Consider the following 21,245-nt stretch of genomic DNA (forward strand, 5'->3'; position numbering starts at 1 on the left):
TCCAAGTCTCACTCTAAAGAGTACAAGGAATGCGCACTAATTGTAACACTCTGTTCATACCTAGGTCTCCCTTTCACAATACATGATAGTTGTAACATTAAAGGTCTCCTTTTTACAATACATTATAGTTGTACTATATTTCTCCTTTTTACAATGTGCAATAGTTGTTATATAAAAGGTCTCCTTTTTACAATGTGTGATAGTTCATACAAGATAGTAAGATGTATTAAATATTGCACACAATGTGCTTAATGAAGTGTTCACTACTTTCAGTACAAAATGTCAATTTTAAAAAAAGGGTTGCTATTATGGTGAATTCAATCTTTATACTCACATTGTAGATAGTCTGACTCTCTGTTAGGAGACTCTGACTAACAAAGATCTGACCATCCTGATCAATTCGGAAGAAAGACAGTGCCGACCCATCACCTATAGCTTCATAGTAGATCACACTCTGTAAAAAGTAAGAAATTTGCATTTAATTTACATGTACTGGATTTTATTTCAAAACAAACAGGACATTGTTTATTCAAAAAGTCTTATGATAATCATTTAATGTTCTATTAACTCTTGAAAATAAAACCTTGATCTTGAGCAGAGTACAGTCGACACAAGCAAACCTGACATAAGCAATGCCAGACATGTACACTTCTTTCAGAGAATTAAATTAGTTTGTCAACCTTTAGATATGGTGGGGAATTCAATCTTCAATATGACCGTTCCTTCAGAACACTAATGAAGCTCACTTAATATTTGAAATTTAGAAATATTCTTATCAATATGTTTAAATATGATATAAATATTAATTTGTAACAGTGAAGTAAACACTGAACAAAAGCTGTGGGAGGACAGCAATGCTCGACTTTTCAACAGCCTTGTAAATTGAATGAATATGAAGTTGAAAAAGGGGCATAATTTTGTAAAAATGCACAACCGAATTAGAGAACTTGTACAGTGCATGTCTGCTCATCAAAGGACAAGCATGTGAAGTTTAAATTTATTCCCATTAGTGGGTACCGAGATATCAGCTTGCATACTAAAACTTACCCAAAAATTGCTAAGTTGAAAACGGGGCATACTGGTTATTTAGTAAAAATGCAAAGTAGATTTATGAAACCTGATTTCCTTTGAAGGAACCATTTGACTCTATTGTAAACAGAGACTATTGCAGGAACATAGCCGATAAAAAATTGTCTGTGGCCGATAAAAAATTGTCTGTTATGAAAAAAATGTCTTATTTCCACAGATTTGCCCTAATGTAAACAAAACTATTTCATGTTTCGATTTTATGATAACTACCATATCTCTGCTTTTATAAAACGATAAAAATAGTTGAGGTAGAAACTGTATGTATAACAACATTTTCCGTGACTGAACTTCAAAATATGTACTGCAAATTGGAGGGCAATCAATTAAAATATGTTTAGCAGTAAGTGGTGCTTGACATAGCATACATTCAGATTGTTCTTTTTTCAGACAAAATTAAGTTTAAATTTAAGAAGGTTATATATTAAACAATGTAACTGCTTCATGCATAGCAACATGCGTGACACCAATACAGCCTCCATATACTTTGAATCTGCAGATAAAAATATGTTTATGATCTTTTGGAATACTGTGTTTGTGTGAAAGATTATATTTTACCTTAAGATCATTATCAGTGGCACGAACAGTTGTGATTGGCTGTGTACTGTTTACAGGGGAAGTCTCTTGAATAGTGACGGCATAATTCTGGAGATCAAAACGAGTTGGAAATTCATCTCTTTCAATTGTTATCTGCACGGTTGTTGTACCGAATTTCTCTGGGTATGCATGATCTCGTGCTTGAGCAGTGAATGAATACGTATCTCTGACAGACAAGAATAAATTCTTCTGTACATATATACATCCTCCAGCTGTCATGAAGAAGTAATCAGTAGCTACTTCATTCAGGTTGCCGGGATTTTGTACATTAGTAATTGCATATGACACAAAATCTCCATCAGCATCTGTGGCAGTTAAACACACAACCAGTGTGCCCAGTGGTACGTTCTCGCCTACTGTACGTGTGTAGAAGTTGTCCTGGAAGACTGGGGCACTGGGATTGCGTACAACGTCTATGTAGACATCTTCACGTGCTCTCTGGGACGGGAATGCTGTATCGTAAGCTTCAACAGTCATCTGCAATTCATTTCATACAATAACATGTCTATTTCTTTAGTAGCATGTAAAACCATGCAATATTAATACAAGCATACATGTACATTTAAGGTCATAAGTATTTATTTGGTTTTCCAACCATGTTTTGGAAGATATGGGTACTGTTATTTTATCAAGAAAAGCTGCACATGTATCAGGAAGTGAGGGAGATTATATAAGAACCAAATCACTGTTGTCTATTTTAAGATTAAAAGAAAGACATTATTTCAGTAAAATGACACATTTCACAAAACTAAAACTCTTCAAAGCTAAAAAAATATCACCAACATTGCAGAAAGTGTACAAACCACATAGAGCAATGAAGAATATTGTTCACTGATAACACTCCTGTACATTGTAATCTGTCCTGTTATTTCATTCAATCTGAAGTAATCAGTAGCGGGGAAGTATCCAACAGTCGAATAGCGAATTTCACCCTGAAATAAAGTGTCATAATGTCATAGTTTGGCAATGGACAACCATTACTTCAGTAGGTATATGAAATTTACATTTCTTTTCTGCAGTATTATTTATAAGTTATTTACCTGCTCAGTTAACCAGTGTTCCTTGATTACCAGTATATTTTAAATGGTACCCCTCCAGTATAAACTGGTTCCCACCAGTATTAACTGGTTCCCTAAAGAAGTCAACTATTCCTTCACATAAATGAAAGGTGAGAGTGCAATTTACATAAGATTAGAACCTAAACATCTCAACTTGTAAGCCTTGTGCATTACCCATTGTACTAACTGGGCACTGACAGCTTCATTTAACAGCTTATTATATTTTCAAGACCGTCATAGTTTTTCCAAAGCAAAATGTTTGTTTTCAACATAAAATTATCTTTAAAACTGAAAAATACATTTTGTATACAAGTTTGACCATGTGAACTTACAACAAGATCATTGTCTCTGGCAGTCACAGACAGAATGGTATCATTAAGTTGACGGTTAGCAAATATTGTTGTCCTGTAAGGTGTGTTGATGAAGAATGGAAGCTCGTCTATCTGTCTTGTAATAAGAATTCTCACGGTAGCAAAGGCAGTTCGTGAACGACTTCTTGCACTAACTGTCAGCTGCAAAGGAAAAAGTAACTGTATACTGTGAAATCAAAAAATTTCAGAAGAAATTTATTTTCTCTAAATTTGCTGTCATTACTCGGGGAAAATGAATTTTTGCTTGAAGCCTTCTATTTATACAGTGCCGACACACGGGTGAGTCCAATAGCTCTACTTATTCCTTGAAAAGACAAGCTAAAAACAAGAAAGCTGAAGCAGCTTATGACGAGAGAAGATTTTACACCTAAATATATACTGTATTGCTCTGCTAAATGTAACAAATGCAGGTGATCATCATTCAAGCTTTGTTTTCCTTTTACAAACAGCATATATTATGTTTGTTGAATCACTATGGTAACAAGAACAATATACTTACGAGGTATACAGTGATAAATGGGTCCCTGACCAAGTCCCTTCTTACTGAGATTTCTCCAGTATCTCTATCAAGGTAGAAGTAGGTCATTCCAGAATTTGTACCGTTTATTAAATCATATGTTACTGTATCCTGTAAAACCAGAACAATTTTGTACAATCCTCAACTTGTACAACAAGTCCTTTTAACCCTTATAATGCTGGACATGATTGATTCTGCCTTTGCGGCCAGTGTAGACCAAGTCTGCACTGTTCGCTATTCAGTCACTAATTTTTCAGTAAACACCCCTTCAAATGATAAATGGTACTGCCCAAATTAAAAGATGGACCAGTCCATTATAGAAATAGAGCATGGTAAGGGTTAATACACGAGGCATAAAATGTTTAGCAAAGTAAAAGCTGATCACTAAGTGTTCTACACAATAATTTGAATAGGCATAACTGCCAGTAATCATGGTAATAAATTTATTCATAAACTTGTAACACAAGATCATATCCTTAGTGAAATTCTATATAAAGTCCTTTTACTCAAACCATTATAATCTTGAAGCTAAAAACTTACTGACACTTCTGAAATACAATGAAAGTTTGCAACTTACGCCATCAGTATCAATTGCATCCACATCAATTACACTATTACCAATGGGAGTGGTTTCTGGAATAGTGACCTGGTACGTGGCCGAAGGTTGGAAGACTGGACCTGCCTGATCACGGAGGACTGTAATCAGGACAGTTGACGTGTCTCTGGCATTAGGATAGGCGGTATCGTAAACAATTATCTCCAGCTGAAAGTGCAATAAACAAGGTTTTCATTCATCATTTGAATACTGAAATAAAAAGAATATTACATTAACTTTATCAAAAATATCAAGTTATGGACAGAAATAGATGGGACATACTGTTAAAAGTGAAGTTGAATTTCTTTAGCCTGCTGGCAGCAAGTGATTCTGCATTTGCGACCAGTGCATACCATGATCAGCCTGCATGTCTGTGCAAGCTAGTCTTGGTCAGCACTATTCTCTATTCAGTCAGTAAATTTTCAGTGAACATCCTTTTGAATAACAACTGGTACTGCCCAAACTGAATGATGGACCAGTCCATTTTAGAAATTTGGCAGGAAAAAGATTAAAAATTAATTTTTTTTCAAAACAATAGTAAAATAATGTAAAAACTACTTACACTATATGACTGTCTATTGAGACCATCCTCTCTCAAGCTTCTGATTACTTGGATGTCTCCATCATTTGGATCAATAGCGAAGAATGACTGTGCTGGATAAATACCAGTTGCTTCATATCTCAACTGGCCCTGTAATACAAATGCCATCATTACAAAATAAGACAATATTGCATATTTCCACCGTCTGATTAGCTGAGACAGAGATGTTTGAAGCTACTGTTGATGAATGAAGGACAACAGATGAGAAGACAATGGATTTTGGTAATGGTTAACCTTTAGCATGCTAGATAAACTGTCGTCTGCTGGGAATGTCTTCTGCTTAAATTGTAAAGTTCATTCAATTTGCTCCAAAACTGGAAGAAATATTGTCAGAGTAGCAAACAGCTTGGAACCTGATCAGACGCCGATTTAATCGGCGTCTGATCTGGTTCCAAGCTGTTTGCAAAGGCTGTTAAATTCGCCTGCAGCAGGCTAAGGGTTAAAGGGACTGGCCTCCAGATTGTAAGACAACAAAGCAACCTTTTTAAAATGTCAGGACATTATTGCTAAGTTTCTGAAGACTTTGAAACTTAGTTACAGATTATTTGTTACAGAAACACATGGGAATTAGATCTAGTTTTTTGGGTTTTTTTCCATTCAAAATTGAAAAGTATTTTTAACAGGATACCAGATGTAAACTGTCTTCATTGTAAAGCTTTATACAAACTGTCATTGACTACGAGTTCCTCCATGTTGTAATGGTGAAGGTTATTACTGAGGCATCAGGAGTTGGACTCCTGACTACAACCGGCTTTTTTCTTCATTTAGCATCTTTTTTAATATTTTAGAAACAAAAACTAATGTTCTAATGTTCATAATATGAAAATTTTCAGGTTTAAAGAAAGAAATCTGGACTCAGTCCCTTTAAAATTGAATCCTATTTTACTTCTAGGGATATTTGTTTGAATACAAGTGCAAGTGAAACTGTTTAAACTGCCAAGACTGATCATTTATTTTATGAAATTTCACATACCTGTAAGTCATTGTCCCTGGCATCCACACGAGTAAAGACAACTGAATCAACTGTGGTCCCAACAAAAGAGTTCTCGCTTATCTGGGTTTGGTATGGCTCATTAATGAAGAAAGGTGGGTTATTGTCACGTATAACATTGATTATCACTTGAGCATCATCAGTTCTCTCCTGTACACGCTGGTCCGAGGCTCTCAATGTGATCTATTAATAAATTGAAGGAAACTATGAAAATCAAAGTCAAATTAAATGCTTATGATAGCAAACAAAATAAAAAATTAAGCAGAAACAAGTTATGTTTTGCAACATTGCTAAAATGTTCACCCTTGAATCTGAATTTGCAGTGCAAATTATACTGTGGGCAGCTTGCTGTCCAAATATGAAAGGTGACTTACACTATCACAACACACTACAGCTTGCTGTCCAATATGAAGGACTACACATCCAACACACTAAGCTGCTGTCCAAAAGAAGTGACTTACACTATCAAACAACTAATGCGTCAATTAGGACTACACATCCAACACTACAGCCTGCTATTCAAATATGAAGTGATTACACTACAACACTAAGCCTGTATTCAATATGGAAATGTTAACATATCAGAACACTTTATAAATTTCTATCCAAACACAAAAGGGTGTCATTCATACTAACAAAATTCTACAGCCACTTTTTATTCTAACAAAAGAAGTGATTTATATTTCTAAAACACCTTCAAGTCAGTTTTTGCTCCCAACATGAAAAGTGAGTTATATTACTGAAACACTACACAGACTTCTCTGATCCAAGCATCAATTTTGTTAAACAGTACCGATTCATCTCAAAGTTATCCTTTGATCAAAGTATGAATTGCACATTACTAATAATAATTCTTTGTTTATTCTAAAATAAAAAACTAGAAAAAATATTGAAATTCTTACAAAAGAAAAGGTAGTCAAGTTTTAGTATTTAAAATGCTCAAAAACAAAAAATCTTGTAAAAATGGGATTACTATACTCACTGTAAATCTGGAGATAGTAGATCCAAGCAGCGACTTTCTAAGGTATATGTCTCCAAGGTCTGGAGTCACATAGAAATATTCTAGACCCAATGCATCTCCCAACATGATGTAACGTACGACATCCTATATATGGATAGTAAGAATTGACTACAACTTATACAACAAATAAATGTATATACGTAAGTAAACATTACATATTAGTAAGTACTCATATCTCTGTGTTAGACCAGAGCTCTTGTGGAGGGTAACATTGAAAATAAATCTATGCATGAACACAATAAATTAAATTTTTACCATCACTCTTAATGTAAAATTCTGACGTCTTAAAACAAATCCAACTATTTCATCGAAAAAGCATAGCAAATTTAGCCAAGTACGCACAGTTTTTATAATAAAAATAAAAACCTTACACAAATTTTATTTTACCTCGAGTTATTTATAAATAAAAGACAAATGTTTACCCCATCCTGATCAATGGCCGTTGAGTTAATAACAAGCTGTCCTAGAGCATAGTTGTCTGAGATTGTTGCTTGGTAGGGATCTTGGATGAAGTTTGGACCGCTGGGATTCTGGATAATGGAGACAGTCACGTTGCTCTCATCAACTCTAGATGGATCAGCCGTGTCATATGTACGTACTCTGAACTGCAAATAAAAAGGCACTACCGACTTAAATACTAGCATGATGTCCAGCTTTCTTCATTTTTTATGCTTATCTGTAGCAGTAATAAATTTTAGAACAGTGAAATACTATCCTTCAACATGTTGTTATAATAAACATGAGTATATGTAAGACACGGTAACTATCTATAGTGGACATTACAATGATACTACAGACCAAGTTTAATCAGGATCCATCAAGGGGTTCATGAAAAGTTGTTTAAAGACATTTCTATTTTTAGCTTAGAAATCCCTAAAAGGGGCTAAGCATCCCCATTTAAAGAAATTTTGGAGAAGACCTTTTGATGATACAGATCCAATATGATGAAGATTATCATCTCATTATCATTATTGGGAATATGATTACCGAGTAGAATTGTGGTCCATAGAAGAGGTTATCATACTGCAGTGAAACGGCACCACTGAAACGATCTACGCTGAATGGATAACTTGTGGTGATAGCCTCATAAACCAAATCACCAGCAAGATCATTGTCTTGTGCTGTAACTGTTAACACAGTATCTCCAATAGGGAAGGTCTCCTGGATTGTTCGGGAGTAAGGTTCATTGAAGAAGACTGGTGGGAACTGGTTCCTTGTCACAGTTATAGTTCCAGTGCTGTTAGCACAACGAGTTGGTAGACCATTGTCACACACACGGAAGTTCAACTGCAATTACAAAATATAATTATATAATGCAATTAATTGCATTAAAAATTGAGATAATTTCCAAATATTTAACCATAGACTTTCTTGCACACTACTACTTATGAGAAATGGTATTAAGTATATTCACATTTCAACTTATTTTTCAGCTATTGTTTTGGAATAAATTGCCAATAAATGACAGAACTCTTTTATGTAATGAAAAATACAACATTGAATAAATACGACTGTATCGTTATTTTTATCATGCACAATGACAAAACTTACGAAGAAGGTGTTGATTCCTGTATTTAGCACTGTCCTGCGCAGCCATACAAGCCCAGTTGATTGGTCAATGTAGAAGTAGTTCTGATTTAGTGGATTGTTGCCAAAGTTTGATGTAGACTGAGAGGTGATGTAGTATGTCAATATATCCTGAAAAAAAAAAGCCAGTCTGTTCAGAATGTGTCTCAAAATAATAAATGGCACAGATTGCAGCAAAAGAAATTATAGAAATTGAGATTATCCTTACAGTCTATCATAAAATTTAAATTGCTGCCGTATTAGTTTTTTTACATTTCCACTTTTCTGAAGAAGACATGTGATCAGTGCAAACAAGATGTAGTAAGCAATTCAGTCATTTTAGCAACTTAGCAAGTAATTCTGCCATATTAGCAGGTTAGCAAATAATTCAACCATTTAACCATCTTTACAAATATATCAGCCAGTTTAGCAACTTAGCAAGTAATTCAGCACGCTAAGCATCTAAATAGTGCTAGATCAGTACTCTTGTAAATAAAGCCATAAAAAAACTTACAAAGTAAAATATTTGATCAAGAGATGTACTCAATATAATCAAAGGACTTACATTAATGTCTGCATCTACTGCTGTCACATTGAGAACGACAGTTCCTACATTTATTGTCTCAGCAATGGTGTTGGTGTAGCTTGGCAACAAGAACTGTGGTCCATTTTGATTGCGTAGCACTGTAAACAGTACTGTAGATGTAGCAACACGATTAGGTCGAAGGTTATCTACTGCTGTTACCCGTGCAACGTACGAACTTGAATATCCATAATCCAGTCTCAAGCTATTGGTTGTGGTAATGATACCTGTCACCGAGTCCAATCTGAAGAAACTCTGTGCCGGATAATCGCCAATCATACTGTAGCGAATACTGCCCTGTAATGGTACGGTAATATAATTAATCAATCAATTAAATTTTAAAGTATTTCAAGATAAGGAAGTCATATTTATCACTGAGGTCATCTTAAAATATAAGAGAAAATGCTGAAACAGGAAGTCTCTATCTCACCAACATCAAGTGAAATATTTTGAGAAATGCCAAACAGTGATAAAAAGAGAATTAGATTTAACATAAAGGCCACTTTTACGTTTACAAGTTCAATAAGAAAACATGTTCCATCTATAAAAGAAGAGAAAATGAAAGAGATTTTTTTTGGAGAAGGGTGGGAGAGGGGGTCTGGTAAGAGAAGAAAAATCCTACATACAATCCTAGGTGCACAACTTCACATGCTGAAAAAAACCTTTCCTATATCCTAATCTGCCTAAATATATCAAATTAACAGGAACCACAGATAAAGTTGATATCAGAGTCAATCAATCACGAAGTTAAAACAGGATACTGGATCACAAGATCTTAATAATATAGTTAGAAAAGGACAACTGACCAAAAGATCTTAATAATTTAATTGTAACAGGATAATGGACCCCAAGGTTTTAAAAATGTAATTAGAACAGGATAACACAGCATAAGGGATCTTAATGCCATAGAACAGGAAAAAGGGACCACAAGTGTTGGAACAGGTCAACTGTAAACAGTATCTGTCATACAATTAAAACAGGATAACTAACTAGAACAGGATATCTGACCACAAGAGCTGATAATGCAATTAGAATAGGACAACTAATGAGAACAGGATATCTGACCACAAGAGCTGATAAAGCAATTAGAACAGGACAACTAATTAGAACAGAATATCAGATCAAAAGAGCTGATAATGCAATTAGAACAGGACAACTAATTAGAACAGGATATCTGACCACAAGAGCTGATGATGCAATCAGAACCGGACAACTAATTATAACAGGATACCTGACCACAAGAGCTGACTAGAGATGCTTTTGAGAAAAGCACATGTCTCCCACAACTGCCTAATCATCTAAATAGTAAGTCAGTCTTTATATACTGTTTACTTAATCCACATGTGCATGCGCTTTCTTGACACCAAAAGGACGCCTATACTACTAGTAGTATAGGCACCGGTTTGGGGGCAAAACTGTGCAAGAAGTCTGAGTGTTTTGGTAATTCAAGGGCCATAATTCCGAAGTGCCTAGGCCGATTTGGCTAGTTATAGAACTTGGCCAAGCACTTATTGGCAGACATTTTGTTGAAATTTGGTGAAGATCGGATGAGAAATGTTCGACTTAGAGTGCAGACAAGCTTTGTGACAGACACACACCGTGTGGTGGGAGATATAATAATGCAATTAAAACAGGATATCTGACCAAAAGAGCTAATAATGCAATTAAAACAGGGTATCTGACCACAAGAGCTGATAATGCAATTAAAACAGGATATCCGACCACAAGAGCTGATAATGCAATTAAAACAGGATATCCGACCACAAGAGCTGATAATGCAATTAAAACAGGATATCCAACCACAAGAGCTGATAATGCAATTAAAACAGGATATCCAACCACAAGAGCTGATAATGCAATTGAAACAGGATATCCAACCACAAGAGCTGGTAATGCAATTAAAACAGGATATCTGACCTAAAGGGCTGATAATGCAATTAAAACAGGATATCCGACCACAAGAGCTGATAATGCAATTAAAACAGGATATCCGACCACAAGAGCTGATAATGCAATTAAAACAGGATATCCGACCACAAGAGCTGATAATGCAATTAAAACAGGATATCCAACCACAAGAGCTGATAATGCAATTGAAACAGGATATCCAACCACAAGAGCTGATAATGCAATTAAAACAGGATATCTGACCACAAGAGCTGATAATGCAATTAAAACAGGATATCTGACCACAAGAGCTGATAACCAATGAGAACAAAATAACTTACCACAAGATCTTGATCTGTGGCAGTAACTGTATACACAGAAGCACCAGTCTGGGTAAATTCATCCAGAGTTTGTCTGTAAGGTGTTCTGATGAACTGTGGTGGGAACTGGTCACGAATTACAGTGATGAAAGCTTCTACAAAACCAGTCTTTCCTGGACTACTGTTGTCATTGGCAACAATGGTCATCTGAAATAAAGAAAACATCATTTCATTTTCACACATATCATACAAAACAAGGTGTCTAGAAGTCAGATATCAGCTATGCAGTGCAAGTATTACTAACATCATACTGATAAAACACTGCCTCCAGAAGTATTTCTTGGCCAACAATTATAAAGCTTTCAGCAGTATTTCTGGGCCACAGTCACAAAGCTTTCAGCAGTATTTCTGGGCCACAATCACAAAGCTTTTGGAAGTATTTCTGGGCCACAGTCACAAAGCTTTTGGAAGTTTTTCTGGGCCACAGTCACAAAGCTTTTGGAAGTTTTCTGGGCCACAGTGCAAAGCTTTTGGAAGTTTTTCTGGGCCACAGTCACAAAGCTTTTGGAAGTTTTTCTAGGCCATACTCACAAAGCTTCCAGAAGTGATTCTTGGCCAATAATTCTAAAGCTTTAAGCAGCATTTCTCAACACGTGCTCATAAACCTTAGTTAAATGTTATACCAGTTTCTTGAAATTTTACAAAATCTAACACTTCAATTTCCATGGTTCCAATACATTTTCTATCAAATTCTTTTGTGCATAATTGGTTCATTCAATGAAAATAATAACTGTACACTTAGTTAGAATAGTTTTTAAAATGGAAAGGAAATTATAACAACATCTTAAATTTCGACTATAGATATCTTTTCTACAATGCCTTATGAATATTGGCTCCAGATATACAACCATGGAAAGTTTATTTGTGTTCATAATGTCATTACCAGTTTCAACTTCACACAATCATTTCTATAGTAATTTACTATCCTTTCCCATCAATCATGGGGACAGTTTTCACTATCTATGAGATAAATAAAGTATTCTGGCCTTAACTCTCAAAGTATCAATTTATCAAAAAAAACAACAATTCTATTCTTTTCATTCTTAGGATTATGAAATTTACCCTGAATTCCGTCTTTGCACTGGTGAGGAGCACAGACCTCACACAGATTACACCACTGTCTGAACCGAGGCTGAAATACTCGAGGGTGTCAGTCTCTCCTGTTGCAGAGTATGTCACACGATCCTGGAAATAGTGAAATGTAACTTGTGAATAACAGTGCAACAACAATCTGTATGAAAGTCTCAAGATAAAGCATGACGGACAAACTGAGCAATGTTTTCAACATGATACTAAGGCGGGCCTGTCAAGTGAGTTTCTCTGTTAGATATTTTCTGTAATGCCAACCAACATCTGCGATATTTCTACCAAAACTTTGAACTAATTATGACCTTGTAGATTTTGTACCAGAATGAAATCAAAGTTGTCTTGAGTCCCAAGTCTTTGCACCCAAATGTCCTTTAAATACCTTTTGCTTAGGTGAGCTACATTTGATATCAACTGTTCAGTTTTTGTTTTTTTTTACAGTTTTAGATGATAAACTTCATGTAATACAATTTTTCATAAGGAAGAAATCTGTCTCACCCCGTCATCATCTGTTGCTGAGACAGTGAGGATACAACTTCCGAGAGCAATTGTTTCATTGATGGTAACACGGTATGGTGACTGGAGGAACACTGGGGCATTCTCATTCCTCGTTACTGAAATTGTGACAATCTCCTCGGCTACCTGGCTTCTATAGGCTGTATCATAGGCTTGTACACTCAGCTAAAAGAAACATGAAACCCGTCTACAGGTATCTTTCACGCAACTACTTGAGAGAAATAAAACAATAAAAGTACGGGGAAGTGACCAATGTGATTTTCTTCTCTTGCAAAAAAATATTAGCTCTATACATATATCAGCTTCCTAGTTACTTTTACATTTTCTACTGTAAATTTTCAAGAGGAAAACCCTTTGTGACAGACACAAATACAGTCGAACTTGCTTGAGAGACCAAGTCTGTTCAGAGACCACTTGCATTAAGGCACCACTTTCTCAGTTTCTTTTGATGTTGTTAAACAACAAATTATGTTGTATTGAAACCGGTCGTATTAATCTTTAGCCCACTGCCGGCAAGTGATTCTGCTTTTGCGACCAGTGCAGACCAAGATCAGCCTGATCATGGTCTGCACTGTTCGCTATTCAGTCAGTAAATTTTCATTGAACACCGCTTCGAATGATAAATGGTACTGCCCAAATAGAAAGATAGACCAGTTCATTTTTGAAATTTAGCAGGCTAAAGGTTAAGAGAGCACATTTTGTTCTTCCCATAGGAGGTCTCTTAATGTAAATTGTACTGTACAGCAAAACAATAGCTCCCTGACTAATACAGCATCAAATAATATGCTGACTGCAACAAGTTGTTTCTTGTTAAATGGTACTAATTCTTGTGAAATGCAATGAAATGTATCCATGTTGTTGAATAAATCATAATGTCCTATGAAATTGTGTATTTAAAAACATACTGATACAAGATGCTGTTTACTAGGAGTTGTGTAAGGAAATACATACAATATACTGGAAGCTAATGCCAGTTTTGAGGCTGTTTCTTGTGAACACCTCGCCAGTTTCTGGATCCACTCTGAAGTAGTATGGAGCAGTGTCGTCTCCGTCTACAACATACTCAATTCTCTCCTGTTCATATAAAATAAAACATTTGTTACAAAATAATAAACAAAGCATTTGCAAACAAATATCCATGTCCAATTTAAACAAGGAAATGTAGAGATTTCAATATCAATTTAAAGTTGAAATACATCTTGTAATGATTTTAATTAAAATATTGCAGCAGAGTTCTTATAATTTTAATTTCATTTAATGACCATTTTTCTGGTTTTCTTGCCAGTAATTAAAGCTTCTTAGACACAAGACTTTCGTTGAACTATGCGGCCAACCAAACTGATGAATTCCTCGTTGTCAATTTCATATATACACGTACAAAGTTACATATAGCGAAAAGGTGGACTTAATGCTTGCCAGACACGGGTATGCTGGATTGACCAACATAATGCTTGCCAGACACAGGCATGCTGGATTAAACAACAATGCTTTTCAGACACAGGCAACTGGAAACAAAAAAAGGTTTGGTTTGCCTGAAAAAGGCATGCTAGTTATAATCTCTGCCATATATTGAAAGTCAAGCATACTCAAAGGTTTGATTTACATGCTTTAGGCAAAACACAACTGTAGCATACTACTTTAAACTAAAATTTAAAATCTTAGTTTCAATACTCCAAGTAGTTAATAACTTTTATTACAACTTACCTCCAAATCAGAATCCACTGCAGTCACTCTGTACACAGATGTTCCTACATTAGCATTTTCAGAGACTACGGTGGAATAAGGAGTCTGTGTGAAGATAGGTGGGTTACGTGTCCTTGTCACAAACACTGTAACCGGAGCAGTGGCAAACCTCTCTTGTGGAAATCTCTGATCACGTGCTTGAACTTGCATCTAAAAGATACAAAAATCATCATACAATAATAAACAAATTCGCAGGACAGTTTGTCGTGAAGTTAGTTTTCTGTTACAGATAGTTATTACATCAACTAAGAACTTCAACATTACAGTCCCTAAATTCGCACGTTCTCCGCATTTAGTTCCTACTACACTGATATTTACATAATGGCTGCTTATAATGCTTTTACACGTTCATACAATAAGCAAAAGTAAAACATTCTTTACTGAACTGAAGAATTATGGAAATGCCAAACTATCTGTGGTTGTGTTTAATGTTGCAGAATATATTCGCTAGATCAGAAACTGGTCAAACAACCAAACACCAGTTATATCAGATTTAAGTAGAAACCAAAAAAATTCTAAGGTCTTACAGTAAATCGGTTCTCCTCCAATGAATCTGTGTACAAAGGTGTTTTCAAGTACACAAGACCAGTGCTCTCAAGGATGTAGAAGAAGTCCAAACCACGGTTGATATTGGGATTGAAATTGTCATTTTGTGGCACAAAAGAGTATCGCACAATATCCTGGAAGTTGAAAATAGATTTGTAGCCATCAATCGTGATTAAATAAAACAGATTTTAAAGCTGAAACTATGAAAACATGATTCCATTTTTTGCCACTGCAAGCACAGCTATTATATAATGTCTTGAAATAAATTTCTGAAAAAAAAAAAACAAAAAAAAAAAACATATTCGGTCATTTTTTTAAGAAGTTTTTCAGCAAATTTCATTTCAATTGTTAACTCAGCGTAGCACAAAGTATTCCACGACACTTATTCATTCAGCATGAACTTTGTACGTTTTTGTTTAAGAGATCAAACTGTAAGTTGTCATCTACTGTACAGCTGGTATTGTATGGTCATTTTGAACTACAAATGTATATTGGTTACATCATAACTTACATTATCAGGATCTGTTGCAGTGATGTTAAAGATGGTTCGTCCAATCGGGTAGTACTCACTAATTGTTGTCTGGTATGATGTTAGTTCAAACACTGGGGTACTCGGGTTACGGGTAATCTGTATCGTTACTGTTGATGTGGCAACAAGACGAGTAGACAGACTGTCGTAGGCTGTCACAATCAGCTGTTAATAGAAAACTTTCAGTTAAATTTCTCTCATTCGACTTCTAAACGTAATTTTGTATTTTCAAAATGATTCTTTTTGTACTTATATATTATGTAATTTCATTTGTCAAAGTTTAATCCAGCTTTTTGTTGCTTTTTATATAAGAATAGCTTTTTGTTGCTTTTTTTATGCAAGAACAAAATGTTGTCTTAATTTTTCTTTTAAAGCAGACCCAGCTCGTGTTTCTTTACCCGACTTGAAACACGGCTGTCCCATATGATGTCTTTTATAATAAATCTAAATAATTATACTACCAAACTTACACACTTACTACTTAACTTTTACATGTTTGATATTCTTGTATACGAATTACCTCGAATGTTGAGGCAGCTGTCGAGTCAGTCCTCAAATTGTTTCGCACTCTCACTTCACCATCATCAGAATCCAAAGTGAAATAGTATGCAGCAATATAGTTATTCGGTGACACACCATAGACAATTGAACCACGCAAGTCACTATCAATAGCTGTTACTTGATAAATTCTTTCACCAACAGCACGGTTTTCAAGGATGTTAACAGTGTATGGCTCACGTGTGAAAACTGGCGGGTCTTGATCTCGTGCAACGTCAAACAGACAATTAGTCGAAGCTGTTTTGACTGGATTGCTTTGATCACTGGCTATAATTGTGAACTATTGACAAAAATAAAAAATAAAGATCTAAATTCTTGTTAAGTAGCTAATACTTGCACATTTTATTACATTTTAAAACTATAAAAATGGCTTAAGTTTAATAAAACAATTACTTTAATTTCATATTACAAATGAATATGTATTTATTTTCAATTACATGTATGATGAACATCTGTCAAAATTTATCCATAGTTTATTTTTAGATTTACCTGGAACTGAGAGACTGCTGTGTTTGCTAGGGGATTTTTCAGAAGAAGGTTGCCATTTTGAGGGTCCAGGTAGAAATAATCCCTATCAACTTGGTCTGCATTCGTACTAAATGAATACCTCAACACATCCTATTATAAAAAAGGCAACGTATCAATGAAGTATTTGTATCATATAAAGAATGTGCTGAACGACATAAGAAATTAACAATTACATCAAATAAATGAACAGCATACAATAAAAACAACATAACTCTGTAAACTAATGATCACAAGACATTCTTGTATACATTGTACTTGTAACAAACCACTAGTCAGTTCTGCTACCCCACCTCACTTGAACATGTTCAATATTTGCAGGATCTTCCAAATCCAATTTATTTTTGTAACATCTTTACTTCTACCAATGACATAAATTAGCATGAATAAAATCACCTATTAAAGGTTTATGCTATAAAACTAAAATACTGTGTATTAACTTGAAAAACATTCAATGGATTTTTTTCTAGTGATGTTTAAGGAAGTTTGAGCTTCTCCTTTTCATTCAAATATTTGGCAGTTTTCGTCAGAGTATGATTAAAGAATCCAAAGTAAGTTCGACAATCAAGTTGAAAAAGTCAATCAGCATTTATAATGTTAGAGCTTTACAATGAGCCTTAAATCATTAATCAATTCCTCGCTAGAATGCTAATTTCAAACGAGTCCTTCAAAAATTAAGTTGAAGGTTAAAAGATTTACTTAAAAAACAAAACATACCCCATCCAAATCAGTAGCAGTGTTGTTGAATACTAATGAACCAACAGCATTATCCTCAGAGATGGTAGCTCTACATGCTGGACTCACAAACTGGGGTGCGTTTGGATTTCTGTTGATGAAGATGGTAGCAGTGGCAGTGCCTCGGACATTTGGATACGCTGTGTCGTATGCTAGCAGCTTCAAATAGTACACGTTCAGCAGAGAGTCCGTGAAAACAGAAGACCTTAAGCTGATTGCTCCCGATACAAAATCAACACTGAAGAACACTGGCGCAGGATATATTCCGTCAGACAGGTATCTAATCTCACCCTGTAAATACATGAAACAAATGCTTTATTTTCCTCATTTAATGCACTAGCGTTACTTTTATCACCTGACAAACTGAAGCTGGCTAACAGCAGTTAGTAATACTTGCAAAATCTTAACCTCTTAAATTTGTCAGGATCATGTAATACTTGACCAGCTGGTATACTAGACCATTGAAGTTAGTATTTATTCTATGGTAGTGCTCCATGTTGTAACTGAATATTGTTCTGCTATGCTGAATTTTATAAAACCATATTTTCTAATAATAATAAATATATTGCATTCTAAGGAAAATTGTCCAACAAAAATGACAGGATCATGACCTTTCTCTTGTTAGTCCTATTTGAAAATATTAGTCCTCTGGTCAATTTTCATGATCGTTAATTCTTTCGATAGTGAAAACTGGACGATAGAATGTTTAAGAACCAATCGTTCATGAATGTACAGATCAGGTTAGTTTTAAGTGCAGTAATTAAACGATATACTTACAACAAGATCATTGTCTCTTGCTGAAGTCAACTGTACAGTGGTGTTGATAGCTTGATTTCGATTTATTGTTGTGGAATAGGGGGTGTTGATGAAGAATGGCGCAAACTGATCACGTATGATTGTGATGCGTGCCACCGACGTTCCACACTGCTGGTCAGCTTCACGATTATCACATGCCAACAGTCCAATCTGCAATACAGATCAAGTTTGTATACTTAGCAAATTATCGTTGTACTGTTTCATCATAAAATGTATAATAATGTTTTCATGATAAATCCAATTGCCTTCATACAACTTAAATGAAAGATGAACTTTTTATTAAAGGGCTGGACCATTTTCTTTAAAATGATAAGATGGTGCTCTATCACAGTATATCTAATTAAGAGATTTAAGTGACCAATCAACTGAGCAGCTGCTGTAGGTAGTTACAATATCTAAATCAACTTGCTTAACCCTGGCGCTAATCTTAACAACTCTTTGGTTGATATAATTTTGTCACATACTGCACCAGAAAAAATTTTTATGCCCTAGAGTACGACTAACCTACACATTTTAGGTGAAAAATATTTATTCTCAAAAATCCATAAAAAGTAAGTACTCTGAAGTAGACTAGTGGCACAAACTTACTGACAAAAGATTTTTGCAAGATATTCTTACAGATTATAAAAAATACAATTGTATATAAGGTCATAAACTGTCGCAACGTTTGCATTTTCACCAATATCTTTATCATTTTCAGTGTCATATATACATTCTATCCCAAACTTGGCGGAAATGAACATGCTAAAAAATTTCACCCAAACTGAGGCTGAGAAGCTTTCATATTAAAATGAAAATTAGTTCTAAAGAAAAAATTACAGGAATACTTGCATAGCCAAAGGTAGTCTTTACAATAATAATTTTATACCTTCTTTGAAGTGCTGGGGTTTAAAAACAAAGAAAATATCTAAATTTAATTCTTTAGGCATGAATGTAAATATCAAAACAAAAAGCTGCTCAACATTAAGATGAATAGTTTACACCTGCGAACTTCTGTGCCCTGTAAGCACTTACATTATCTTCCACTTGAGTTCCTTCCGTCAGAGGTTTCTTCAAGGAGATGATGCCTGTATCAGCTCCAATGTAATAGTACTCATTTGCCCGGTTTACATTGCCGAAAGTATCTCCTGTAATAGAGTATGTGATCCTGTCCCCATCGGAATCTGTTGCAGATACACGTACAACTTCCTGCCCAAGTCCCCATGTTTCTGGGATGGTCTGGGTGTATGATGGGAAATCAAATACAGGTGGGTTAAGATTACGACGAACTGTGATGGTGATATCTGTAACGTCTCTTACTTGTGGATAGGCAGAGTCGTAGCATTCTATACGGAGCTAAAAATGAAATTAAATGTTAGAAATATTCAAATAATCTGGTATAAAACATGTTATAAAAATATTAAACATGATGCATTCACAATCACAATTCATTCAATGTGCAGCAGACAATAGGACTTAAGATATTTATATATATACAATAATTCATGTCAAATATTGGACACTCCTGTCTCTGTGAAATATTCCTTACTGAAAAGGCTGGCCAGAAAATGAAACTACACACAGGGTAGGCAAAACTTACTACGTAAGTATTTCCAGAGTGCTGTCTCAATGCAGCTCCATCGTACAGGAATATATTGCCACTGTCGGAATTTACTGAGAAGAAAGCAGAGGCCACAGTATATGCAACAGTCTGATAAACGATTCTGCCCCTAAGATCAGCATCGAAACAAGACGTCTGCTCAATCGAAGTTCCATTGGTATCAATCTCTCGCACAAGACCTGAATATGGCTCCTGCTGGAACTGTGGAGCAGACTGGTCCCTCTGTATCTGTATGATAACATCAGCTTGATCTGTTCTCGTGTTGATTCTCTGGTCACTGGCCTGAACTGTGAACCTGTAACTGTCTTCACCAATGTTGTACATGTATTTACTCAATGAAATTACTCCAGTGCTTGGATTAAGGTAGAAAAATTCCATTGCCTCAATTCCATCAATTACAGAGTATCGCACAACATCGCCATCAAGGTCATTGGCAGTGACCTCGACAATGCTATTGCCAACTGGAAGTGTGTCCTGAATAACTTGTGAATAGATGTCTCTGGAGAACACTGGTGGGTTAGCATTGCGAATAACAGTGATATTGACAAAAGCTGTTGCAACTTGTTGGGAGACGGTTCCTTGTGCAACTGCCTGAATCTGTAGCCTGCAGGGAGAAAAGTTCATTCAAAATTACCACTTGTTTTCTCAGTAAGATTTTTAGCACAAAAAGATGTGAATTACTGCAATTTGAAATACATTGAAATACATTGTTTTAATTCTATTACATTCAATGCAGATTCATTCAGAATTATCAATGTCCAAAAGGTACTAGATGCCATTTAACTATACAACATCCTCAGACTATACAATGTCCTTGCATTAGGTAAGTTACTTACAACCAATTAACTATACAATGTTCTCTGATTTTTAATATTTACTAACAACCAGATAACTATACAATGCCCTCAGATTAATGGTAATAACTAATAGCCAGTTAACTATACAATGCCCTCAGATTAATGATAATAACTTAAATGGCCAGTTAACTATACATCCTAAGAACAGACATAATAACCAATGGCCAGACTTAACTATACAATGTCCTCAGAATACATAATAATACTATTAATGTATATAAGTTACATTAGTTAATACATGGCATTATATACAATGTCCTCAGAATACATATAATGATAGTTCATTAATAATGTTCCTTAGTATAACAATGGCCAGTTAACTATACAATGTCCTCAGAATACATAACTAATGACTAGTTACATGTAATTATAAAATGTCTCATTTTAGTTAATAATAACCAATGGCCAGTTAACTATACAATGTCCTCAGATAATAACAATATATATGTATATAATGTCTATTTTAGATATTTACCAATGC

The 21,245-nt window shown here is 35.0% G+C and overlaps 1 protein-coding gene across 3 annotated transcripts in view; it reads right to left on the minus strand.

The window, feature by feature from the left end:
* Positions 1-21,245, minus strand: part of LOC123562337 (uncharacterized) — a 157,233-nt gene that overhangs the window by 37,726 nt on the left and 98,262 nt on the right. For all 3 annotated transcript variants that reach the window (XR_008369927.1, XM_053537137.1, XM_053537136.1), the window contains exons 81-106: positions 19,887-20,511; positions 19,322-19,642; positions 18,269-18,457; positions 17,474-17,782; positions 16,721-16,849; positions 16,194-16,511; positions 15,656-15,838; positions 15,126-15,278; positions 14,560-14,748; positions 13,807-13,929; positions 12,838-13,020; positions 12,316-12,438; positions 11,215-11,400; positions 8,969-9,283; positions 8,389-8,535; positions 7,825-8,124; positions 7,260-7,442; positions 6,799-6,921; positions 5,799-5,999; positions 4,787-4,915; positions 4,207-4,392; positions 3,612-3,740; positions 3,074-3,253; positions 2,487-2,615; positions 1,645-2,160; positions 335-454 (exon numbers count right to left, since the gene is read on the minus strand). Coding sequence is in view for 2 of the 3 variants with exons in the window: in XM_053537137.1 (XP_053393112.1) it covers positions 335-454; positions 1,645-2,160; positions 2,487-2,615; positions 3,074-3,253; positions 3,612-3,740; positions 4,207-4,392; positions 4,787-4,915; positions 5,799-5,999; positions 6,799-6,921; positions 7,260-7,442; positions 7,825-8,124; positions 8,389-8,535; positions 8,969-9,283; positions 11,215-11,400; positions 12,316-12,438; positions 12,838-13,020; positions 13,807-13,929; positions 14,560-14,748; positions 15,126-15,278; positions 15,656-15,838; positions 16,194-16,511; positions 16,721-16,849; positions 17,474-17,782; positions 18,269-18,457; positions 19,322-19,642; positions 19,887-20,511 (5,689 nt within the window). In the remaining variant the exon portion in view is untranslated. The remainder of the gene's footprint in view (positions 1-334; positions 455-1,644; positions 2,161-2,486; positions 2,616-3,073; positions 3,254-3,611; positions 3,741-4,206; positions 4,393-4,786; positions 4,916-5,798; positions 6,000-6,798; positions 6,922-7,259; positions 7,443-7,824; positions 8,125-8,388; positions 8,536-8,968; positions 9,284-11,214; positions 11,401-12,315; positions 12,439-12,837; positions 13,021-13,806; positions 13,930-14,559; positions 14,749-15,125; positions 15,279-15,655; positions 15,839-16,193; positions 16,512-16,720; positions 16,850-17,473; positions 17,783-18,268; positions 18,458-19,321; positions 19,643-19,886; positions 20,512-21,245) is intronic.

Source organism: Mercenaria mercenaria, chromosome 2 (assembly GCF_021730395.1).
Source record: "Mercenaria mercenaria strain notata chromosome 2, MADL_Memer_1, whole genome shotgun sequence".
In the NCBI taxonomy this organism is placed as follows: domain Eukaryota; kingdom Metazoa; phylum Mollusca; class Bivalvia; order Venerida; family Veneridae; genus Mercenaria; species Mercenaria mercenaria.